The sequence below is a fragment of the Vespa crabro genome, chromosome 1 (genome assembly GCF_910589235.1).
Source record: "Vespa crabro chromosome 1, iyVesCrab1.2, whole genome shotgun sequence".
In the NCBI taxonomy this organism is placed as follows: Eukaryota; Metazoa; Arthropoda; class Insecta; order Hymenoptera; family Vespidae; genus Vespa; species Vespa crabro.
Genome location: NC_060955.1, coordinates 24,256,701 through 24,282,653, shown reverse-complemented (window position 1 = coordinate 24,282,653; position 25,953 = coordinate 24,256,701). Strand labels below are relative to the sequence as shown.

Here is a 25,953-nt window from a genome sequence, read left to right as displayed (position 1 = left end):
TGTAAAATTTTTACGCTTATTATTAGCATAAAATAAGATTTTTCGTACACAGGTAAATATTTTATATATGTTATACTCTATACTTAATTATTAATAATTAGTTATTTCTTTCCTTTCAAATTTAAGAATCGTGTGTGTATTATAAAATAAATCATAAGATTACATTCGGTTAATTTCTGAATCAAGGAAAACTCCGATGATCAAATGAAATATTTTATAAAACTATTGGACATACACTATTTACATTTCTAATACAAGATAATTTTAATATAATTTTTAAAAATAAGACATTATGCGTGGCATAATCTACATTGTTGTGTTTCACTATTGTATGCAAATAAAATATATGTATACATGTATGTATGTATGTATGTATGTATGTATGTATGTATGTATGTATGTATGTATGCATGCATGCATGCATGTATGTATGTATGTATGTATGTATGTATGTATGTATATATGTATATATGTATGTATGTATGTATGCATCTGTGTATATGTATCTCTATTTCATTTCTTTCGGTAATTAAAATAATTGATAATTATTCTTTATAATTTCTCTTATTACTCTCTTCGTCGAAAAAAGTTATGGGAGGCTCGGAATAGGAAGAAGAAAGATAATTTTGGTAGTTTCCGATTAAATTATGGCAAAAAAAAAACGTAACGATAAATAAATAATTAAGAACGGAATGACGAGAACTTTCGTTTTATTTTCTTACTTTGATAGGAAGAAAATGTATGACTTTCTACAACCGGATTTTAATTATAATACAATGGACAAAACGTTAATGACGATAGAAAATCGATAATTTTAGTCTGTCCAGGTATTTCGTACCGTTTGGTTTAATTTTCATTGGTCTTTGTTCGCTGATTATATCAAATATCGAACGTCTTACGAAATAAATAATTTTTTAAATGTAAGAATCAACGTATATTCATATACGTCATAGAAGTGGCTTTTATTTCTTACCATTGTCGCGCTAAGGTTAAAGGATTCGTGAAGCTTTACAAATCTGGAAAGTCCTCAAAAAAGATGATAACTTTTATTAATCATCTCTACAATCAATATTATTATATTATTGATTATAAAGCAGGTAATACATGTATGTCTAATCGAATAATAATCAAGTAAAAATTCGCCTCTTTCGAGATAACGTTAACGCCAACATTTATTTGTTTTACGATGTACTTTGATTAATTATAGATAAATTTTTATTAAATTAAAATTCGATCGAAAAAAGTACGAAAGAGAATATTATATTGACGCGCATCGAGTATTAATAGTAATAACAAAGTGCTCCTGAATGTTAATACTTATAATATCACTATTACGCATTCGACGTTATAGTTTATAAAAAAAAAAAAGCAAATTACTCAAATGAAGAAAATCAATTCACTTTTAGATCCTAGAACAAAAGATTGGTTATTCGTGGGATCATTTTGGTATCTTTTCGGCATCATAGGAATTTATTTCCAATTTATTTACGTAAGCGGACCCGCATTCATGAAAAAAAGAAAACCTTTTGAGTTGAACAAGATCCTACAGCTGTATAATGTTATACAAATCATATTAAATGGATATATTTTTGTTATGGTAAGTATTATTCCAAATTAAGATTGTACTTCAGTATTTTGTATTCGAAATAACTCTCTAATATCCGATTTGAAATATTTACTAAGCATTCACTTTTCTTTATAGGGCATTTCAATAGGATTGATAACGAAATCGAAATTTATTTGCTTGCCTATTGACTATTCGAATGATCAACAGGCCTTACAGGTAAATGAAAAATCGTGTATTTCTAACTTTAAAGATAAAAAAAAGAAAAAAGTAAATAGGAAAAGGAATAAAACAAATGTTGAATGCAGGTGGCATTTCTAGTTTGGTTGTATTACATAATCAAGATATTTGATCTTCTGAACACAATATTCTTCGTATTACGGAAGAAGCAGAATCAAGTAACGTTCCTACATACTTATCATCATATTGGAATGGTAATTGTAACATGGATAGGCGTAAGATACTTGGCTGGTGGACAAGGCCTATATTTAGGTAACGAGAACAAGGAGTTGAAGCAAGAAAATTGATCAATCGTTGACGACCAATCGTTGATATATTATAATTATATTTTTAGGTTTCTATAATTCGTTCGTTCACATAATTATGTACACTTATTATCTATGGACATCGTTAAAGCTTGGTAAAGCATGGTGGAAGAAATACATTACTCAATTACAACTCCTACAATTTGTTATAATATTGTTACAATTTTCATTGGCTATTTTTACCAAGGATTGCGGTTATCCCAAGTTGCCAATATTATTGTTCATGCCGCAGATTATCTTTATCATAGTACTATTTGCAGACTTTTATTACAAGAGGTATATAAAAAAGTAATCATTTCAAATTAATAGAAACGGCGTCTCGACTATAATGGATTAAAGTGGTGTTAAACTGTCGAACGGAAAATCAAAGACTTCCGAAAATTTGACAAAATCTTCATAAAATTTTTTTCGAAAATTTTTGCCGCCAGGCGAACATACCGTTTCTAATTCGTACGTGCTTAGAATATATAATACGATTCTTTTGAAATATACGATCGATGCAACATTAACAGTCAGTAGCCCATGACAAAAAAGCTTTAGCTATTGAAATTATTGAATCGAAAGAAGAACAATAAAGTAAATTTATTTTGTTTTATTATTATATCCATGAAGCAATTAACTTCGCCAAAAGTTAAGAGATTCTATAGCACACATTTCTTTTCTAACAATTATACATTTATTAGCGATTTTTGTGTACATTTTTACATTATGGAAGTTCTTCAGTAAAATACACATCGCATTTTAGTCGAGGTGTTATACTTTTATCATATACGAAAATTTTTACAGATATTAGCTTCTTCTTCTTCTTATTATTATTATTATAAGATTCCCATCATCGACTATTTTAAATGTTATCCGATGATATCACATGCTTATTCTAGCATGATTATGTTTAGTAAAAACTTATAATTACAGTACAATACAAATCAATTCCGAATTTATAGCTAATTTAGATAAGAGTTCCAGAGTTTAATTTACCCCGGACTTATATATTTGCATTCGTTGAAGTCTTGAGAAACTTTTTTAAGAATTTAGATTATTAATCCTGTATTTAGATCTTAAGCCTGCACTTGCCGATAAAAATGAATATAAGTAGAATGCTATGAAGAATAAATCTTGGAATGGATTTTTTGATGAAAATTAATTTTATTGCAATAACTCTTAAAATTGTTCTTAAAATTGCTCTTAAAATTGCTCTTAAAATTGCTCTTAAAATTGCTCTTAAAATTGCTTTTAAAGGATTATTCTACTGTAAAATGGTAACCATTTTCGCATGACCAAAAACCCGAAACGGCTACGGCACAGCTGTATACATTAACTAATTGTGAATACTTATATTTTTAAAATACTTTTAACACACGTACATCTATTCGTACGATTAGCATTCACCGCCATTCGTCGAGCATGAATGACCAAAAAAATGAAAAGCAGAAAAGCAGAAAAATGTTTGTTACATATGACTAAATTCTATAAATTTTGATTAATTATAATAATGTAAAAATACCTACTTTTTTCGTATATTAATAGAAAAATACATAAAAAGCAATACATTATTTTTAATGCGAAGGCTTTCTATTCAAAATAAGGACGGTTAAAATCTTTTAATAAACGATGGAATATAAATGAACGTATTTGTCATTGAAACTATCTAAAATATTAATTTCAATGACTTAACAACAAAGGAATAACTTTCTATACCAAAATCGTTCAAAATATTATTGAGGCTCGACATAAAAAGAAATATATCATTTAATCGAAATCGTTAGCGTTGGATGATTTTCTTGTCGACCCTCTATAGTAAAACACGAAGAAGAGTATGAAGATTGTACAAGCTACCTGTCGAGTCTTAACAGTCTGGAATGAATTCACCGTTGCTCGGAAAAAAGCCGGTCGGCCTACTTATTTTCGAATGTTTCTCTCTCTCTCTCTCTCTCTCTCTCTCTCTCTCTCTCTCTCTCTTCGGTCCACCGACGGTCGAAAGGATCGAAGCGGTGAATAAGGAAAAAAAAGAACGGATATTGATGCGTGGAACAAGTTCCGCTTAACCAACTATAGTTTCGATAAGAGGTAATGTCCCGTTATACTTTGGTCCATTCGTTGATTCGAAAGGCCGCCAAGAGATAGAAAGCTATCGACGAAAGGTCCATACCAAATTCTCTGTTTGTGACCGCTTTTAGAAGAAAACCCGCACACCTAGGAAAAATTTGATGGGACAGGAACATTAATGTTTTAGAAAAAACCATAGAGATCCTATCAATGATTTCTTTTTGAAAAAATTACGTGCGGCTTTATTATACTATCGTAAAAACGTTAAAGAGCAATAATGAAAATTCGAGGTCAGTTCGGTCGTCACTTAACTAACTGATTAACATCCTCATTAGGATATCTCATAGTAAGTCTCGGCGTTTGAAAAAACAATAAGGTTCGAATCGAATCGATCGTAATGTCCGGGGAATTATATTTCTCCTTGGTAGTTGTGCCGATCAAGTACAGACAGTATAATTCCGTCTATGTCAGCCAAGATCAGAAATGAGTAAGCGATGTTTCTCAATCTTTTCTTATTTTTTCATACGGGCGATTGTATTTTTTAACACGGGCTTCGTGAAATTTACGCTAATAACAAAAATAATTGATCAGAGTCTCAATAAATTGTAAGCCCATGTGAATGAAAATTACAGATATCGTTAGATGCATAAAAAATTTTGACGACTGTAGGCTTATTAATAATTTATATAAATCGAATAAAAAAAAAAAGAAATAATTGCGCTTCTACGGTCTTTGGCGTACATTTACATATTTTTTCTTTACACAAGTGTCCTTCTTCGGTATAGAAAAAAGAAATCTCAACGTGAAAACAACGATTTCATAATGAATTATGAAAAAATTAACTTTATTTTACATTAAAGGTCTACGTAAAGACGTAAAGAAGATCCCTCTCAATGTCGCTTACTTTATTCCGGACAAATAAAATTTTTTGTGCTTGCTTGGCAAATACCTCGATCTTCGTTGTGTCGCAGACGTTTTTTTGCTTTTTTCTAAGAAAATTGTCTACCTCGTTCAAATATTTCGCAAAGATTATTTTACTGTAATCAGTAAAAGATTATTGTACCGATTAACGTTTATTTCGGTTATGCAACGTAATCGAATTAACATATGAAAAGTTTTGTAAAATTTTTTTCCTTTATTTTTGTATGAATTCGATCGATCTCAATAATATACATACGCGTACATGCGTTTATCAGTTGCAAAAATCATTTAACTAGTATTCAATTTTGTTATATTTGACAAAAGTTACAGAGAGTTATAAAGAGAGATAAAACCAGGGTGTCTTGGATTTTATCAGGGTTGTTTTACATAAGCATTGCGCAACCATGACCATGAAAGCAACTTTGAACTTTATACAATCATAACGCACGCATACACGCAGGGACAACGGGTGGGGAATGGGGGAGAGAGAGAGAGAGAGAGAGAGAGAGGAGAGAGAGAGAGAGAAAACTAAGAAAAACGATCGAATGGTATCGGATCGATGGTAAAGATCTCTTTAATGGCGCACTTGCCAACGATACCTTCAGTTTTTGATATAGCCTCGGACTCATCTCATCATTCTTCTCTCTTTCTGTTTCGCGCACGCGCACCACTTAAACCGTACGAAGATCCGCACGTATAAATTACTTACATGCTAAGCTTTCCCGACCGGATTCGTTCTCCTTTTCAAAACGCATACGCACGATCAGTTGCTCTTCGCGAATCGATCGATCTATCGTATCGTATCGTAGCTGCGAACAAATTCATCGACTCCGACGCACCAAGATGACTGATTACAAAGAAATTTTTGAAAACATAAAAGGTAATTCTATCTTAAAGACTTCTCTTCGATCACTCCAAAACTTTATTCAACTCGATATATCGAGTTATTTGACTTTTATTTAATGAAAGATGATCCAGATCCAATACCAAAGATTTCCGCGATGAACGCTTTAATGACTTTTAAACGGAAATTAACGTAACAATAGATCAGATATACGCTTTTAATCTGACAATTTATTTTCTTTTCTACTGATATTCACTACGCGCGAATATCATATCACGAAAATATAGACGAACTTTGAATTTCTGTTTAGATCCCATGGTTGACACATGGCCGTTAATGGGCTCTCCAGGGCCAATAATCTGCATCGTTTTACTATATTTACTTTTTGTTATCAAAATTGGCCCGAAAATAATGGAAAATCGTCCGGCCTTCGAACTCAAAGGATTTTTAATAGCGTATAACGCGTTGTTAATTGTCTTTAATATATGGTTAACATCCTTGGTAAGAGTAACTCCAATCGAACTCGTTTAATCGATTATTTAGCCACGATAGCAATAATTGATAAGAAATGTGATCACTTTCAGACTACAAAAATCGATCTCAGAGCTTTGATTCGTTCGAACGGATGCAGATTGCGAACCCATCAATTGTCCAAAGACGAATCTTTAGAAACCCCGATCGATGAACAGTTACAAATTGTAATGATATAATTTTTTACATAGTATTAATACTTTTCGATCGAATTTATTTATTCCTTCTTTGTTCTTTTCCTTTTTTAATTGTCTTGCTTTTCTTCATTTAATATTGCAGTTATCAACGGCAGCCTGGTGGTACTTCTTCGCTAAGATTATCGAGCTTGTAGATACGGTAAGATAAATATCATGAAAAAAAGAATCGAGTGAAAGATTTCATGACGTGTTGCGTCATCTTTTAAAAAAAAAAAAAAAAAAAAAACAAAGAAAAAATTAATTAATTTATCGAACGATATATAGTTTTGTGTCGAAACTCTGTGCAAATATATACAGGAGAAGGTATTATTGAGAAATAAATTTTGAAACGTCGCCGATTAACAATCGTTACGGATTTCTCAAACGGAAGAAAATTTCTCAATTCTTTCGTGTCAACTCATTTGTACTAGTCTCAATTGTCTCATAAAGCATTTATCTAGCTTACATCGATTTCTATCATTAATGCGATTTCTTTATTTTAAAGAGATAACTAAGAAACTAGGCTCTTCTTTTTTTCCGTCTTTTTCGCTTTCTCATCTCTTTTTCTGTCTTCTCCTTTTATTCCATTCTTTTCTTTTTTTTTTTTTTTTTCCTTTTTCCAGGTATTCTTTATTTTGCGAAAGAAACAGGACCAAGTGACTTTCCTTCACATTTATCATCATAGCGCCACAGCCTTGTTCGCGTGGTGTTATTTGAAGTTACTTCCCGGTGAACAAGGTATCATCGTCGGGCTACTCAACTCTATGGTTCACATCGTTATGTATACGTATTACTTGATATCCGCGTTGGGCCCAAAATACAAAAAGTATCTATGGTGGAAGAAATATATGACCTTGTTCCAACTGGTAAGTCATCCGATAAATGACAAGTTTTGTAGACAAGTACGAAAAAAATGACGTATTTTTCACTTATAAACCAACACGTTTCTAGATCCAATTCGTTGTAATGATCGTTTATCTTGTATTAACGTTGGTGATGGACTGCAGAATGCCAAAAATCTTAACTTACTGCTTCATGACGCACGTGGTGATCTTCATGTACCTATTCGGTAATTTCTACAGGAAAGCCTACATCAAGCAGAAACAAGTGTAAAATAATTCGCCAAGGATAATAATAAACGTAGATAGATAAATGTGCACGTACATACATGTAACGATCTAATTGACGATCTAATATTTAAGTTACGATCTAATGTTTAAGTTAGGTAAAAAGTTCCGCGCGATATAAATTGTGATAAATGATCAAGATTATAATTCTTAGGTGGAATTTGGAATTCGAAATTTCTTATGGGGAATTAGATTAGTTCCTTTTTGTTCGTTCGATCGGTTATACGCCAATTAAGATAAATGAAAAACCCAGAAAAATATTTCTTTATCAATTATTGCTGTTTACGATCTTCTTCGATGAAGCCTATAGATCTATCTTCGCGAATCGATAGCGAGACAAAATTTGTGACGGCCCACAAACATTTATGGTTTCACGATATTTTTCGCGAAAATGAAACCGACGATGTACATTAAATAATAATTATACACGAACGAAGATAATGTCGAATTAATGAAGAAAAATAAATAAATATATGCCCTATTATTAATTCTAATTCTATGAAATCTATAATCGTTTAGAATAATTATTATAGATATCTTTTCTTCTGACATTTTTATCTTCGCTCGAACCGATCGACGCTTTAATTGACGCTCTCTGATGTTCTCTACGTCTACACTTGATTATTATGAGATAATATCAATAAAGAGTATATAACGTGTATATATATGTATATATATATATATATATATATATATATATATATATGTGTGTGTATATAAAAAAGCCAATGTAGAAAACATTCAGTCGAAATTTCTTCTCATTATTTCTAGATGCTCTCCATTCAAATTCGATCCTCCTCTAGATCGCTAGTCTGTCTTTCTTTTATTCCCGCTACTTACAGATGGCACCAACGTCTAATTTCACATATCGCCTAACCACAAAGCACACAAGTACAGACATTTCGAAGGAAATTTTTGATTGTTTTGCGTTATAAATAATATTTTCATTAGAATGTACGAGTAGACATATTTTCCTAAATCAATGACTAAAAGATATAATTTTAGGTGCCGGGACTTGTAAAATATTGTGCATTTTCATCAAAGTGCTGTCAACAATTGTTGAAGTAACAATGACATAGCTTGCAGTGTTAGTTTCTTCCACAGAGCAAATACAGATTTTAAATTTAATCTATAATTTAATATCAATAATCGGGTAATAAAATTAAGAAACCTTTTATTAAAATATGTAAAAAACTGTAATCATTGCTCTTCTCATTGTATCATTATATCTGTGTGCGTAAAAGACAAATATATCGGTTAAAATAATATGTATTATTTTATATTTTTAGGTGAAAGTGAATAAAAAACATTAGAGATGGAAGTAATCGAATTAGTTTCCGACGAAGAATTACCCAACAATAAAGTTAAAAGTCCCAAGGTTTCTAAAGCTTGTAATAATAATTGTATAAACTTTAGATGTAAATCTGGAGTTGACATGAAACCTGCGCCATCCTTTGCGTGTGCATATTATGGTGTCAATACAGAAAAGAGAAAAAAGCCTAAAGTAGTATGCAGGCAATGTTTTAATGTTGCTTTGGACCACCAAAAAGTATATATTATTTTGGAAAAATTTCTATTACTTATATCACCGTCTTTAATCAAAACTACATGGATTTTCTTATTACTTTGGCAGCAATTGGTAGCAGCACTTTTGGATCAAAAATCTTTATTAAAGTGCGATTTTCCAGATTATACGGTGGAAGTAGAAATTTCTGATAGCGATGAGTCAGACGATGAGAAGAAAAAAGACCTTGATGACAACAGTGAGATTATGTTCAAATATTCTTTTTAATAAGACTACATTCTAAAAGCTATATTTAACTTTCTTTTCTATTTTAAATCTTTTTGTCTCTTATACCTTAGATACTTATTTACCAACGGAAGTACTTTTGGATTTAGAAGAAAAATTGGATATTACGTTGCAATCTCTTTTTAAACGATATAATGTGGATTATCAAATAAAGGAAGCACAAAATGAATTGAAAAAACGATGGAAACAAATTGATGGTATCTATATATGAATAACTTTCTCAATAAAGATCTTAAGACTGCGGTATTAATAAGTTTAATTCTGTCGACAGAAAGAAATAAAACCACTGATGATCAGATAAAAACATTAACTTCCCATATGGACACGTTAAGAAATAGTTTATACGAAGACTTCAGACCGCAAATTCGAATGCTCCAGGAACTTCAAATAGATGCAGATTATGAAGAAAATATTGCTCATCCGCTTGTAGCGACTAAAAAAGTCACGCAAGTGCGTATGTCACCTTGTAAAATGCAGCAAGATTCTCAACCGGAAATATTGCCCATTGAGAGAGATAATAAACAAACGATAGCTTTGGATTTACCTCCTAATGGTCCTCTTGTCAAAGCCCAACCAGAAATCGACAGTATCGTTTACATCATGAAACATCCTCTCATGCGATGGATTAAAGCAAAGGTAAAGAAAAAAAAAAACCAAAAAAAAAAACAAAAAAAACAAAAAATAAAGAAAAGAAAAGAAAAAAATAAACAAAAACAAAACAAAACAAAAAATAAAGAAAAAAATGTTGATTACCCAAACAATTCCGTCTGGGAAATAATGCTCTTTTTAGGTACAAAATGTAGTTTCCAAAAGTCCATTACACTGTAGGGTAAGATTATTGCAAAAAAAGTACAATTCAGTTATCAAGTCTGTATTTGGTAAGCAAATTGCTGTAGCAGTACCAAGTAAAGTTCTAATTCCTGTCGGTACCAGAGTCATCGCTGTCTTTCACGATACGGAAAATTATGAAAAAATCGTTGAGAAATTGGATACTTCCAATTTTTATAGCGGAGTGATCGCAGAACCTCCCAAATCTACCAATAAGTACAGGTTAACGATAATAACAAATATTTCTTGGATGTTATTTATATAATTGGATTATTTGAATAATTATTCTTATGCGTCGATTATATTAACTTGCCAGATACTTGGTGTTCTTTGACGACGGATACGTACAGTATGTTACACACAAAGATATCTTTGTGGTATCCGAAAGTTCTCCTAGAGTTTGGGAAGACGTAGCTACTGAGTCACGAGATTTCGTAAGAAAATACATGGAAACATATCCAGAAAGACCTATGGTAAAACTACAAAATGGTCAGGTAGTAAAGACCGAATGGAATGCTAAATGGTGGATTGCAAGGGTTAAACAAGTAGATGCGAGTCTTGTGCAAATGTACTTTGATGCAGACCAAAGAACAGAATGGATTTATAGAGGTTCTGCCAGATTGGGACCCTTATATCTTGAATTATTAAAAGCAAATGCTAGGCAGCAGGGTCATCATGCTTCTATCAATACGTCTACTCGTCATCGTATTCCTGTTACTACTAATGTAAGCATTTTTCATACCATTTAAAATAATTTTCCTTTTCAATCAGTACTCCTATTTATTTATAGAAAAACAATCTACCTTATGTCGAATATACTTCGAACGTAGAAGTAGACGAGGAGGCAAAAAATATTCAAATAGGAAAGCAATCGGACACTGTACCTAATGAAAATCAAAATTTCAGTACACCTAAATCAGCCTCTGCAATAGCACCATCGCAGTCTCGAGCTGTCGCTAAGAAAAGTACTAGTAAAAAACCAATAGGGACAGATACAGCTATTTGTAATCCTACTCCAGAAATGAAATCTGCTCATAGCATTGTTGTAAGTAACAACGCATAAAATGCAATTAAAATATTGTGCGTGCGTGCGTGCGTGCGTGCGTGCGTGCGTGCCCGAAATATTAATGAACGTTATTAAAATATGAAAAATATTCCTTTTCATAGTATTATCAAACGCAAAACGAGATTCAAACTAAGAAATTCGTTCCTCATAAATGTGGACCACAATGTATACAAAGCATATCTTTTACACCAGATGATTTAAAAGGATACTCGCCCCTTTCGATTCCGCTATTATGTGGTTGGAATAGACAACTCTGTAAATTTCCTAAAGGTAAAAAAGTTATATTGTATCAAGCACCATGCGGTGTAAGATTACGAAACATGGAAGAGCTACATCGTTATCTTCGTCGTACTGGTAGTCCAATGTCAGTAGATTTATTTGATTTTGATTATTGGGTCCATTGTCTGGCAGAGTTTGTTTTAGACAAATGCTTTGTTAACATTAAAGTAAGTAGATGTCAGAATTATTTTTCCATATAATTTCACACGATAAATGAGATTAAAATGATTTGACGATATTTCTCAATTTTATTAATTACTAAGTTGATATAATCTGAAATATGTACTCGTAGGATCTTAGTTATGGAGTAGAAAATGTGCCAATACCGTGCGTGAATGAATTAGATCACGCTTTACCCGATACTATTAGATATAGTACTCAAAGGGAACCTACAGAAGGTGTAAACTTAAATTTAGATCCAAATTTTCTTTGTAGCTGTGATTGCGAAGACGATTGCCAGGTAGCACTATATATACATATATATATATATATATATATATATATATATATATATATATATTTGCTTGTATGAAGCATCATTTATTAAGTATCATTGACTTTAATCATATTTTATAATAAAAATCTGTTTGTGCAGGATAAAACAAAATGTCAATGTTGGCAACTAACGATACAAGGAGCAACCTTGGGAGGAAGAGTACCAAATACAGCTGTTGGTTATGTTTATAAACGTTTACCAGAACCAGTAACCACTGGTATTTATGAGTGTAATTCTGGTTGCAAGTGCGCCGTAAAAACATGTCTGAACAGAGTTGTACAGCATCCGCTTAAATTGAAATTACAAGTCTTCAAAACGGCCCCTCGAGGCTGGGGCATAAGGTGTCTCACTGACATTCCACTTGGTTCTTTTATTTGTATCTATGCCGGACGGCTATTGACTGAACAGGTGAACAAGTTGGAATTAAATTTTTCTTAATCTATGAAATTAATATATTATCATTGATATTTTGTTTCCATGGCACGCAGGGTGCAAACGAAGGTGGAAAAAATTATGGAGATGAGTATCTTGCAGAATTAGATTATGTTGAAGTTGTGGAAGGTATGAAAGAAGGTTACGAAGGTGATGTTTTTGATCCAGAAATACCCATAACTCCTGCAGAAGATAAGAAAAAAGAAAATGTTGCAAGCGACGAAGAATATAATACCAAGAACAATACAAATGATTCTGATGAAGATTTCAACATCAGTAAATACGTAAATTTTTCTGTAGACTCAAATGAACCTTCTATCAGGTACATTAAAAAATATCACGAGAATATACCAACTATGATTTCATAAGAGAAATATATCTTATCCTATTTATTGTCGTTGCAACAATTAAATTTTACATTTACAGTTATGTGTAATTTCAGAAAGCGTCTTAGGAAACGTAAAAGAGGCGAAACTAATCAAGATGGCTCGGAGGAGAACAGCGAAGATGGAAGTACTACAAAAAGTTTAGAAAATCTTGCTACAAAATCGTCTACGCTTGAAAATCGTTCAACGGATCAAGATACAGTTATAATAAGCGACGAAGAAGAAAATCGAAGTAGTAGACGCGAACCAAGTAGATTTGACCCATCGGTAGAGCCTATGCAATTAGATAGACCAAAGTTTAAATCTGTAAGGGATTTTTATGGAGAGGATGAGGCTGTTTACATTATGGATGCCAAAACAACGGGAAATATAGGCCGTTACTTAAATGTAAATATCTACAAATTCTCTTTAGAGTTCTCATTGTCATAGATTAACCATTACATTATTTCTTTCCAGCATTCTTGTGATCCAAACGTTTTTGTCCAAAACGTATTTGTAGATACGCACGATGTACGTTTTCCGTGGGTGGCATTTTTTGCTTTAAATTATATTAGAGCAGGTCAAGAATTAACATGGAATTATAGTTATGACGTAGGTAGCATACCAGGTAAAGTAATTATTTGTAAATGCGGCGCATCAAATTGCAGAGGACGACTTCTCTAAGGTACATACAAGATTAATTAACGTTGTAATTTATTAATTTTTTCTTTTTTTTTTTTTTTTGTTTTTTCGTTTTTTCCCCTCCCCCCTTAATACAACAAAGTCACATTTAATTCCAGAGAATACTATTACGAGGATACACATTTATTACAAGTACAAACGAAATAGCGATAAGAATTTTCTAAGAGACGTTCATTTTTTCTAAACAATAACGCAACTGATGTCCATGTCGTATGTGTACAACTGTGAAGGAAACGTGATGGAAAAAAGGGAGGAAGATTTTTAAATAATGCAGATTTTTTTTATATACTACAAGGTGGGACTATTATGCTGTCCTTTAGAAAAATTCTAAAGGGAAAAGATAAACACAATTGTATTATCAATGTATACATGTATTCATTTTGCAAACATCCAAATGTGACATAACATTAAAACAGAACAAAAATATACAAAACGCATGTTATATATTGCATAAATTCATCGATTATATATTACAGTCTTTTCCTCTTTAGCCTGTTCCACTAAGCAGACATCTACATATGTGTCATAATATTTTGCTAACTTTGCTATTAAACAATCGGTTTAATTTTGTACCACCTACTAGTAGAAGGGATGCAATGCATGTGGATGAATGCCATACCAATCAAGTTGGTATTAAATCTCACAGAATAGGCCAGTTGAATGCGCAGCACTCTAATAAACTTTTAGTCATGTGTATGAAGTTGACAAGAGAGTCAACAAAATTCATAACAATGCTCCAATGACTTATGATTTTTGATTATTGTACATTTTTTTTTTATCTTCCGAGACAATATATATGAGATATGATCTTCACAAACTCATTCGTAATCTTTTTTGACATAGTTTATATTTAAGAAAAAGAAACTTTTAGCCAGGATTGAAAATAAAGTAATCTCAAAAAATAATTCAAATGGAAACTCACATTGTTAGATATTCTCCATTTTTAGTAATACTTAATGTTTATATTGTAACTAAATTCTTTTTTTATCTTTTTTTTTTTTTTCTTTTTTTTACTTTTAGTGATTATAAATATAAGATTAAAGCAGCCTTCGTAAAAGATATGTGAAAGGAATGATCGATATTAATAAACGAATAATAAATAGATTAAAATGAATTCATTTTATAGAATGTATCAAAATATTCTCTACAGTATAATTTGGTTAAATTGGAAAAATAATATAATAATTCCAATGCATATAACACATAAAAAGATGTTACTATACAGTATAAATTTAGAACTTATTACTTATTGGTATAATTGAAAATCTACTAAAAAATAATTCCCTGATTATGTATCTTTCATGTGCGACATATCGTTATAAAACTGTGACCCCCATATTTCTGACAGCCTTCATTTAAAATATATATATATATATACACATATATATATATATATATAAATATGATGGTTAAAAGTATGCACGAAATTAAAAACAAAGCAATCGCGATATTATATTAAGAACATTAACATACTAGAATAAAAAAAGTTATCGCCTTGTATACGTTTGGATTTCTGCTAGTGCATTCTGAGAAGTTGTTTGATTTCTTCTTTCTCGGCGGCATTCAAATAACTTGTCCCATCGGGAGTTAATCCATCCGGTCTAGCACCTTTTTCTAACAATAACTTAACGCAATGAGTATGGCCTTCCCAAATTGCAGCCAGTAATGTTGTTATACCATGCTTATCTGTAGCCTGAAAAATTATCATCAACATTAGATTTATTTAGTCGTTTAAATATATTTCTCTACGACGTTTTAAGAAGTTTGAAGAGGTTTAAGTTTAATAACTTACATTAGCATCCGCACCTTTCTCTAAAAGATATCTAACTACATCATATTGTCCATAATCTGCAGCATAATGTAATGGTGTTCTTCCATCTATCATTTGATTTACATCGATATTCTGTTGGGTAAACACATATGTATATATGCGTGCGTGCGTGCGCGTGTGTTTGTGTGTGTGTGTGTGCGAGCGCGCGCGCGCGTGTGATGTGTGTAAATACAAATAAGATGAAAAATAGAATTTTAGATGAAGCAAAAGGTAGCAGCAAATACATTTCAATAGAATGAAATTATACTTTATAACATATAAAAAATGTAGAGTATATTGAAATAAAATATATGTAGCATCATTATCGATGCTAGACTTAATCTTAAAAGATAATTACAAAGCAAAATTGGTCGGCAGCTGTTATTTAAGCGATTAGCAAATTGCTGCATCATGTGAACGATGCACTGATTACCGATTAGTTAAATAAAGAGATAAAGAAGATGAAAAAAAAAAAAAAAAAAATAATTGGTCGTTGTAATATATAGCGTGCAAAGTTATAATTTGTAAAAATGATTAAGGTTTACGAAAGAAGATGTCATATTTGCCTTATTCTCAACGATATCCCGAACTTGCTCGAGATCACCATTTTTTATTCCCCAAACGAGTTCGCTCATTTTTTTCGCAAATCTATTGAAACAAACTCTTGTTGTCAGGCAATAGACGTATCCAATATAAAATTGTAACCGCTTGTATGAATTACGTGACGGATCTTACATCCATCAGATTTGGTTAAGCACCCGGACGAAAGAATAGACCGAACGTGATGTCAGGATGTAAAAAAATTGTATGCGGTAAGCTTATAAAAAGCGTGGCGGCGTTAGCGCTCCAGCGACATTCTACTGATACGGCAAATACACGCGTTGGGCGCGATAAATTGAAAGTTTCAATGAAACGTTACCGATACTAATAATATATCGCTATAATATAAACGAAAGTCAATATCAAATGTAATATGATATATCTCGATGTGAGCAATACGATAAATATCTCTCGATATGAATCGTATAATATAATAAATAATTTCGTATGGATGTAGTTTTGAAATTCGACTACCAGGGAGCGCATAGAGAAGAGCGCATAGTAAGGGAACGTGGGCGCACCTATTGAACGAACGAGAGGCGTTATTCGAAGCCCTTGCTTTCCTACATTTTTTACGAGTTTGGCTCCCCTGATCATAATTCACAACAGTAGTGGTGCCGGTTGTATTATAGGTTAAATTTGTGTGATTTTGTGTGACTTATTATTAGTTTTACTTAGAATTGTGAAAATGGACAATCGGATTACGATATGTGACCCGGATGAGGAAGAAATAGACAATGAAATATTTCGAGATATCGAGCCAGTCAAGTGGATTAACGATGATCCAAATTATGGCTTGGATGAAATCAACATGTTCTTCCATAGGGTGGATTCAGATCAGATCATATATGAGGAGAAAAAGAAAAAATGTAAATTTATCGGTAAATATGTTATGGGGGATGTACTTGGTGAAGGTAGTTATGGTAAGGTGAAAGAAGTACTGGATTCAGAAACTCTGTGTCGAAGAGCTGTTAAGATTCTAAAAAAGAAAAAGCACCTTAAGCTCCCAAATGGAGAAATTCAACGGTATGCTATATTAGCATATAATAATATGAGTATATGAATATATGTGTATAAACGTTGGTGCGCACAGCATACATACATATTTATACATATTTATTCTTTATCTTCTGCAATTCACCATGGAAGTTGTAACTCGTTCTATGGAATAATTTTCATTTTGAAGAATCCAAGTTGTATCTTTTATTTATTTATTTATTTATTTTCTTTTTCCGCAATGATTACTTTAACGATTGGAAAAATCATGGAATCTCTTGCCTTTTGTAAATTACTTTTGTCATATTTCATTGTTACAAATTTTTCCATTTGTTAAACATTCTCACACATATGATTATATAAATTAGATGTATTACTTTGATTTCAATTGCCATCTATATTGCATAACAATATATAAAAATGTTACTAACACAAATGATAATATTTATATATTATTAGTAATAAATTAATTATTTGTGTCAAATTATAATATTATTACTTTTAAATAATTTAAACTTGTAATGTTACATGACTTTTTGTCATAAAATTGCATTCCTACAACATGCATCATGTTGTAAAGAAAATATAACTATATTCGTTCATAGTTGAACCAAACACTGATCGTATACACATATAGATTAATTTATTTGTATATACATTTTGATTATTTCTGATGTTCATTAACAGGGAAATAAAGCTATTAAGAATATTAAAACATAAGAACGTCATTAACCTTGTAGATGTTCTTTATAATGATGAAAAGAGAAAGATGTACCTAATTATGGAATTTTGTGTATGTGGATTGCAGGTAAAGTTCAATGAATTTCAAACTTTATTGTGCAAAATTATTTAACATATACATGCATACATACCGAAGAAAAAAAAAGAAAAATAGTATATACGTTATGTATTTTTATTTTATAATTTATCGAGTATGCGTATAAATGTAATCTTATGATAGAAGGCATGATATATTAATTTAACATTTCTAAAGGAAAATATTAATACAAAATGCCTCATCTTGATATACACGAGGAAATAACTATTGCATTTAATAATTAGAAAGTAGAGATTTGCGTAAAAATACATAATAGCAATTTTTTTTTTTTTTTTTTTTTTTTTTTTTTTTTTAAATTGTTGATATTGGTTTGCTTTTATAAAGAGAATAATTCTTTATATGAAACGTGCGCGTGTGTGTGTGTACATATGTGTATATATATATGCGTGCGTGCGTGTGTGTGCGTGTGTGTGTGTACATACATACATACATACATATATATATATATATATATATATATATATATATGTATGTATATAGATATATGACTAGTAACATAAGAAAGGATTGCATGGAGTTGACAACAAATAGATTTCTATTTATTAGATTCTTTACAGGACATGTTGGAAAGTACACCTCTGAAGAAGCTTCCACTTTGGCAGGCACATGACTATTTTTGTCAGTTGTTAGATGGCTTAGAATATCTTTATAGTAAAGGAATAGTACATAAAGACATAAAACCTGGAAATCTGTTATTGACATTAGATGGTACCTTAAAAATTAGTGACTTTGGAGTTGCAGAGGTATGAACTTGTGGAAATGTATTTTTACAAAAGAGAAATTAATTGAATATTTCTTAATTGTTCCTGTTTTTCCTCTTTTTTATTTTTTTTATATTTTAATGATATATCTTTCTCATCTTGCAAGGCACTAGATATGTTTTCTATAGATGATACATGCAAAATGGGTCAAGGTTCTCCAGCCTTTCAACCACCCGAAATTGCAAATGGCTGTGAAACATTTTCAGGATTTAAAGTAGATATATGGAGCAGTGGAGTTACACTGTAAGTTTAATAACATGAGATTACTTAAAATCTTTACCAGATAGTAATACATAGTTACTTCCATTTTGTATAGATATAATATAACAACAGGTCAGTATCCTTTTGAAGGAGACACTATATATAAATTATATGAGAACATTGGGAAAGGTGAATATACAATACCGGAAGAAGTAGAGGAACCCTTAAGATCCCTTATAGAAGGGATGCTGCAAAAAGATGCGGAAGATAGATTTACGTTGCAACAAGTGAAAAGACATCCTTGGACCATATGTAGGCATCCTAGAACGGAAAGCGAAGTGCCTTTACCTCCCTTGAGGGGAAGTAAATGTCACAGTATGACTGTATTACCGTACCTGATGGAATATCACTATGGGATTGATGACAATCCGACATATTATACGGAACATCAACTTAATGGTACGCGAAATTTGATATTTTTAAGGAGCATGATATCTTTCTTAAGAGAATAAAAATATCTATATGTTATAGAAATTGTCTCTTTACATTTATCTACGATTCATTTATTTTTGCCGTTTAGGCGCAATATATAAAAATTTATAAATATACTTTCATTTTTATAGAGGAAAGAAGACTTCAAGAAATGGATAGGACTAGCGAAGATCAAAAGCCAACCTGTAACAGTCATTGTAATAATAAATCAAATACACATAGCAAAAGAAGATGGCGCAAACCAATATCATGTATCGGTATTAAAAAGTTTCCATCTTGCAAACCTTCGTGATCTGGCACAATACTGTTTTATGGTATTAAATATTTTACTGGTAGTTACAAAGTTTCTCTATGGGGGAGATGACTGAGTGTTTGTTGACAGCGCAACACTTTTGAACTAGTTCAAAAGCGCATAAATGTAAACATTTGTGATATTAATATTAAATAGTTATATCGAGAGGTCCACGATACACTATTGATTGTGGATTAAATTATTTCTAATTCGTAAGAGAAAAGTATCGTTTGTTTATGTGTGTCATAATGAAATTATGAGTAATAAGATTGCCTCTAACTATGATACATATTAGAATTTCTTTCTATATTTAATTTTGTAAATTAAGATCATCCAAGTATAGTGATAATAGTCAACTTATATTGTCTCTATTAATTGAGATATGCTAATTCCGGTGTAGCAGAGTTTTTAGACTCTTATTTATACTATATCAGTTTACGAAAAATTAACACAGATATTTTATAATTCAAGATGGCAAGTCAGTTTTCAATAAAAAATTCTTGCTCGATTCGATTATAACATATTATAATTACATTTGCATCAATCTGTAACTATAATAAGAGGAAGAAGCAAGGAGGATAAAAAGAAAAAAAAATGTTCAATATTTATAGAAATGAAAGAAAATCAACCAATTTTATCTTATATATTGTTCAATGTAATTATACTTAAATAATGACGTCAGCATGACTAGGATACGTAGTATTTTTTTAAGTGAGATGATTTTTTTCTACTGTACATTAACTTAATTGAACACTCTGTAAATATCGAATACAGGTATTCGTAGTCGCAACAAGGGAAGTTTGTATCTGCTTAAATCGCATATTATATGTCATATTATACAATGCTTAATATATTCCATTCTCAATGGTAGAGAGTGATCATCGTGATAAGTAAAATTTTTTCAAAATGAAAACAAGTTATAAAACATTTAGCGATGACTACCTATAAATGGTACAATAGATTGTTACAACCAAAAAATACATGATTTTTTATATTTATATATTAGTACGTTTACAAGAGTTTATTATAATATTATGTATAACGCATAATTCAACTCCCAAGATAATGCAGATACTGTTTCCCCTGAAAAAAATTTTATAAATATGATTGAATAAGTATTAAAAATGATTTGAAATGTATAGGATGTACATATAAAGAATGCCTCTATAAACTTGTCTCGGTCATACATAATACCAACTACATGGAATATATTATAAATTGAAAGCATAAACACATTACCTGTATATCTTCGTCTACAATAATATATCGATTTCATCTCTTTCATTAAATATCGTGTTGAATATTCGCATATTGACAATATTGTTATACATTTTGGAAAATCAGTTTAGCGGTATACTTGTTTAATGATACATTTTCTTTTCTTTTTTAATTTTTCCATTTGACATTCTACACATATATTATCGAAACAGTAGATATTCGAGAAAAGAAAAAAGAAAAAGAAAACAAAACGAAAGATCAGGATGGTGCTAAACGGATAAAAAAATTTAGATATTACGTATTATGAGATAAAGAAAACGAAAAAAAAAAAAAAAAAAAAACAAAAAAAAACGAAGAAGTACGATATTATAATATAATAATCATTATGCATTAATAGAAAACAAACTTGTTTTGGTCAGAAATCTATCGTGTAACGATTGACTTATAGACGCATTATAGGAAAGAATGTATAATTTGTATTAAAAAAAAATTAATCCAATTGACTTTAATTAAAGAATGTAAGTAGAATGTAAGATCGAACGATTAGAGTTTTGTAATTTATCTCTTCTATTAAGGAATTCAGATGCCTAAATGTCACTTGAAAGTGAAACTATGCAGTATAGATTACAATAATTTTTATTATAGACATTTAAAAATATAATAGATATAATTTAATACTAAAACAATACGAGAATTATAAACGAGGACAACATTTTTTATTTTGTTTAGCAATTGTTGCTCGTGTTTGCAGAAGGTAATAGATGCAAGATAAATATAATAAGCATATTAAATGTTTATACGATAACAACTTTTTGACCTTGCATATCATACGAAAAAATCACGAATTCTAAACAAAATATACTTGTACAATTATTACATAAAATTAATGTATGCCTGTATAAAAAAAAAAAAGAAAAAAAAAATGTAAAGTGATTCCCCTGTCATGTTTTTATCGGGGCAATATTTATATATATATACATACATATATTTTTATTGTAATACAGAATGTACTCTTGTTTGCCCGTATGTGCTATTAAAGTAGCAATATAGCTCGTAAGAATTATAGTCATATTCTTTAAAAAAAAAAAAAAAAAAAAAGAAAAAAAAAAGAAAAAAAAGAAAAAAAAAGAAAACATACACATACACACACAAACACACACAGAGAATGGATTATATTAAATAACGAAATATTTCCTTTTAACTGAAATTATAGAGATAATTAAATTTTACGTATGTTAAAGCATATGATAGATATATCAAATAATTGCATAAATAGTCATCTATGCTATACAATTCCTTTGCAATATATCATCGAAATATTAATTAATTATGCGCGTTTATGCTACTTTAATAATATTACATGTCAATTATATATTCATTTATGCATAAAGTTGCTTACCGAAAGTGCAAACGTTCAGATAAGCATAATAATATAATAATTAAAAGGCCATTGGATTATGTCTGAAATGCGCTTGCATTCGTCATTATACATTTGTCAAATGATTCTTAATCATGCACAAAGTGTCCTAAAGATAAATATTTTCTTTTCATTACTAATATCAATTTGGGAATACGATTAAGATAGGCCATAATCTGTTTCTGTATTATATCATATTCTATCGGCTGAGTGTATCATACCGATCGATGTATATATGTATGTATAAGTTTGTATCGTAGAATAGACATTTAAAAATAATTTACAGATGTACTAACGTATTAGCAAAATTGTGAATATACTGCCATTCAGCCTTGTTCAGATGTTGTTTTAATTGGAAGCGTTGGATAAGTTAATGAATGAATATAATGAGTAATATGAAAATTTCAGAATAACTATTATAGTAAACATTATTTTTAATCTTCTCGCATTTATTTATTAGTCAGCACATACGTATATCATATATATATATATATATATGTGTGTGTGTGTATATACATATAGATAGATATACTTACTGACTAGTGGAAGAATAAAAAACATATTTTCTTGACTCTTACGTTATTATATAATTGCAGAGATAAGAAATAACATATTTATGCACCCTTCTTTTCGTTTCCACTTTGGAAAATATACACTCGCAATAACTGTACGGAGAACAAATAATTTGTTAGCTGAAAACTTTTCGGTTGATAGGTAAGTATATACATACAGGTATGCTTAACGCGAAATGTCTAAAGGAAAAAAATGCATAACGGACAAGCCGGCATCTGTTAGTAAAAGGTGACACGCTAATGCATTGAGGCTGTTCACCACCTTTCGCTTGTAGCATATGCGACTTCAACGACGAGGATATGGACAAAATATGAATTACAAGTGCAATAGTCTCCCCACTATACAACGAAACCTCGCCGATTATCTTCTATCCCACCGATGACGAATCCATCCCTCGATCATTTAGCCTGGAAAAAAAGAAGGGGAAAAAAAGAAAAGCCGAAAGATGCGATAGAACGCGCGCGTACGAGCGTGAAAACGATAAAAGTGATATAACGAGGGATAGAGATCTTGAAGATCGCTCTATCCGAGCATAATGAAAGAAATCGAATTTGATTTGAGATACTTCCTTGCTGAAAGAAGAAGAAAGAGAAACTAGAATAATTGAACTAGTATAATCGTTTTAATTATTATATGACTATGCTTTTCATTAAATAGGAACTATGCTTTTTTGTTAAAAATACGGAAGACCGTTTTTAGAAAAGCTTTCACTACCTGACTCGTCCTATCTCTGGCTTATCCGAACAAGAAAAGGTGATTAATTGATCTGATAGTTGATCTGAAAATATCTAAAAATTGATAAAAAGAATATCTTATCGCGGTCACTCAATACTTTTTTACGAAATAACTACAACCAAAATCTTACCATACCAATTGTCCTTGATATCGGAGGAACTTAAAAATTTATTTACTATTTAAAAAGTTCTGCGAAAGCACTTATCCGCGATTTAGGTCGAAATTTAATGGTGGTTGAAATTGAGGTAGATCGATATAGAAGTTGGTTGAGATTTTCTTCGATGATGCACTGACTCTACAACGCGGTAATTATTTATTAATGACGGTCATTAAATTTAGCAACAAACTATGCGAACAAATACTGACTTCATTGCTTGCAACAATCGATTCCCTCGTTGCTCCACTCATAATTGCAATGAAGTTCTGAAAAAAATAAAATAAAAACAAAATTATTAGTACTATTGTTGCAATGAGAAATTGTTGAAAATATTAAAGAAATATTTTATTCAAAAATATACTTAAGTCTTCGTTATTGTACGACGAGAACATAAAAAAACTGTGTCAAAAACTGCGAAAACATGACCTATTGGAATGAACGACTGGAAGAGTTATCGTGGCTTCTCCTGCGAAACGCATTTCCTTGCGTTTGGAATTGATTAGAAAATTTGAGAATCGCACGCGAACAAGCAAACGATCATTTACGGAAATAAAAAATACGATTCAAGCGTGCATATGTAAATCAGTAATAGGAGTATGAATTTTTCTTTCAAGGGATTTTTCAAGGGGTTACCATTGTACGAAATATATTTTTCACGAAAAACGTTGAAAGCAGCCTTTACACGAACAATTAATTTAATCATAATTCTTGATCGATTTTGATGAGCAATGTATCGTTTTAAAGGTAAAGCTTTAAGCAAGGATAAGGCTTTTACGAATTTTTGGAAAAGTTTCATTTTTACGCATAAACGATTCTCGAAGAAACATCATTTTTTGACACGATTTTTTCCAAAAAAGATGAAGCTTTTTCAAAAATTCGGAAAAAACCATATTCTTATTTAAACCTTCAGCTTTAAAATGAGATCTTGTTTATAAAAATCGTTTAAGAATTACATTTGTACTCATCGTTGGCGTAAATCATTATAAAACTAGTCGTGAACAAATTTAATACGGCCCTGCTTCGTAGCGTTATAGGACAGGAAGGATCTGCCGTACCCATCGAGTCCCAGCGAAAAGGAGAGAGGAGTGGGTGGGCGCGATCAGACACGTTCCCGAAGCGACTCCCCACTTCGTAAGAAAGCAAGAAGAGTGGGGAGACAAGAGTCGGGGCCCTTGGGTCCTCTCGCTCTCGAACTCGCTCTTAAGAAGGGGAGAGAGAGAGAGAGAGAGAGAGAGAGCGTGAGAGAGAAAGAGAAGAGGGCAAGGGGGCAAAGGCACATTCCAAGGCAGAACGAAGCAGGCAGTGAAGGTGGAAGGCACCAACGGTCTCTCACGATATCGCCGGCCAGCCTTTCTTTTATATTCTCTCTCACTATCTCTCTCTCTCTCTCTCTCTCTCTCTCTCCCCCTCATTTCATCTCTCTGTCAGTTACTTATGTCGATCAGTGAATAGATTTTAAGTGAATTCGCGAGAAAGATCAAAGTTTGTTCAAGAAGAGATGGTGCGCGTTCGACGATGGCGGATTGAAACTTAATAAAGGAGCACGCGAGCGCATGTGCATGCTCTTCTTTTATCCATTCGAGAGGAATCTTCTTCTCTCATCCCTGAAAGAATAGAGCTAATAACGCGTCTTTTTCGACGCTATTTGGGTGGATTCGAGAAGATGCCCTCTTCGGCCTCTTCCAGAGGGAAGCTCCTTCTTAAGAGAAATAATAACAACGAGGAGGAAGACGACGAGGAGGGTGAACGTCGTGTCGAAAATAGAACGTTCTTACCGCTGAGGATACGTTCGTCGAGTTTCGGGCATGCGGAAGGTGTCTTCTGCTGTTTCTTCTTCTTTTTTGGAGACGGCGAACGAGAGAAATTCGATCGAGAAGTTTAACTCGTCGAGATCAATCTTCCGCAGGTGAGCCACTCCTTTCTTTTAACTTGCAACGAATCGAACAACCAGCAGGAAATACTCTTGACATCGCGTGCGAATTTCAATCGGCGGACAGAGTATCTTACCTTTCTTTGTTAAGACTTTCCCATGAAATTTAAACTTCGTAGCGTAGGTAGATCAAAATCTTTTGCTCAAAAGCTTATTCTGTGTATCCATTCATGAGTCTCCTCGAACAGAATAGAAGAAATT

At 31.5% G+C, this 25,953-nt stretch overlaps 6 protein-coding genes and 1 long non-coding RNA gene across 12 annotated transcripts in view; 5 read left to right on the top strand and 2 right to left on the bottom strand.

Annotated features, from left to right (window-relative positions):
* Window positions 1-811: 811 nt before the first annotated feature.
* LOC124432596 (elongation of very long chain fatty acids protein 7-like) lies at window positions 812-3,235 on the top strand. Its single transcript, XM_046981623.1, has 5 exons — window positions 812-1,097; window positions 1,407-1,597; window positions 1,703-1,783; window positions 1,873-2,056; window positions 2,139-3,235. The coding sequence occupies exons 1-5, from the start codon at window positions 1,037-1,039 to the stop codon at window positions 2,399-2,401; spliced, it is 780 nt and encodes a 259-aa protein (XP_046837579.1). The 5' UTR covers window positions 812-1,036; the 3' UTR covers window positions 2,402-3,235.
* Window positions 3,236-5,659: 2,424 nt separating this feature from the next.
* Window positions 5,660-8,242, top strand: LOC124432580 (elongation of very long chain fatty acids protein). The gene is made up of 6 exons (XM_046981622.1): window positions 5,660-5,956; window positions 6,231-6,421; window positions 6,505-6,618; window positions 6,731-6,787; window positions 7,251-7,493; window positions 7,579-8,242. The coding sequence occupies exons 1-6, from the start codon at window positions 5,920-5,922 to the stop codon at window positions 7,738-7,740; spliced, it is 804 nt and encodes a 267-aa protein (XP_046837578.1). The 5' UTR covers window positions 5,660-5,919; the 3' UTR covers window positions 7,741-8,242.
* A 248-nt stretch (window positions 8,243-8,490) lies between these two features.
* LOC124432543 (histone-lysine N-methyltransferase eggless) lies at window positions 8,491-14,165 on the top strand. 4 transcript variants are annotated; one of them, XM_046981619.1, is made up of 16 exons: window positions 8,491-8,645; window positions 8,760-8,841; window positions 9,044-9,303; window positions 9,388-9,517; window positions 9,618-9,761; window positions 9,836-10,200; window positions 10,355-10,614; window positions 10,709-11,117; window positions 11,183-11,437; window positions 11,560-11,904; window positions 12,030-12,197; window positions 12,333-12,641; window positions 12,722-12,987; window positions 13,108-13,438; window positions 13,508-13,715; window positions 13,831-14,165. In XM_046981619.1, exons 3-15 carry the CDS (start codon window positions 9,070-9,072, stop codon window positions 13,712-13,714), a joined length of 3,423 nt encoding a protein of 1,140 aa, XP_046837575.1. In that variant the 5' UTR covers window positions 8,491-8,645; window positions 8,760-8,841; window positions 9,044-9,069; the 3' UTR covers window position 13,715; window positions 13,831-14,165. The 4 variants fall into 4 exon arrangements, with proteins under 4 accessions (XP_046837575.1, XP_046837560.1, XP_046837571.1 ...); XM_046981604.1 differs by having other exon boundaries at window positions 8,760-8,907; XM_046981615.1 differs by having other exon boundaries at window positions 8,492-8,708.
* LOC124432612 (myotrophin) lies at window positions 14,086-16,365 on the bottom strand. Its single transcript, XM_046981625.1, has 3 exons — window positions 16,109-16,365; window positions 15,525-15,635; window positions 14,086-15,425 (listed from the first exon to the last, which is right to left on the bottom strand). Exons 1-3 carry the CDS (start codon window positions 16,175-16,177, stop codon window positions 15,249-15,251), a joined length of 357 nt encoding a protein of 118 aa, XP_046837581.1. The 5' UTR covers window positions 16,178-16,365; the 3' UTR covers window positions 14,086-15,248.
* Window positions 16,366-16,681: 316 nt separating this feature from the next.
* LOC124432563 (serine/threonine-protein kinase STK11) lies at window positions 16,682-22,696 on the top strand. Its single transcript, XM_046981620.1, has 6 exons — window positions 16,682-17,168; window positions 17,826-17,946; window positions 18,534-18,719; window positions 18,844-18,980; window positions 19,054-19,397; window positions 19,562-22,696. Exons 1-6 carry the CDS (start codon window positions 16,831-16,833, stop codon window positions 19,720-19,722), a joined length of 1,287 nt encoding a protein of 428 aa, XP_046837576.1. The 5' UTR covers window positions 16,682-16,830; the 3' UTR covers window positions 19,723-22,696.
* Window positions 22,697-22,873: 177 nt separating this feature from the next.
* LOC124432534 overlaps window positions 22,874-25,953 on the bottom strand; it is a 25,366-nt gene continuing 22,286 nt past the window's right edge. For all 3 annotated transcript variants that reach the window (XR_006944290.1, XR_006944292.1, XR_006944291.1), the window contains exons 2-3: window positions 24,032-24,088; window positions 22,874-23,960 (exon numbers count right to left, since the gene is read on the bottom strand). This is a non-coding gene — a long non-coding RNA (uncharacterized LOC124432534). The remainder of the gene's footprint in view (window positions 23,961-24,031; window positions 24,089-25,953) is intronic.
* LOC124432394 overlaps window positions 25,151-25,953 on the top strand; it is a 10,288-nt gene continuing 9,485 nt past the window's right edge. Inside the window, exon 1 of the mRNA XM_046981336.1 lies at window positions 25,151-25,728. The gene's annotated coding sequence lies outside the window, so the exon portion shown is untranslated. The remainder of the gene's footprint in view (window positions 25,729-25,953) is intronic.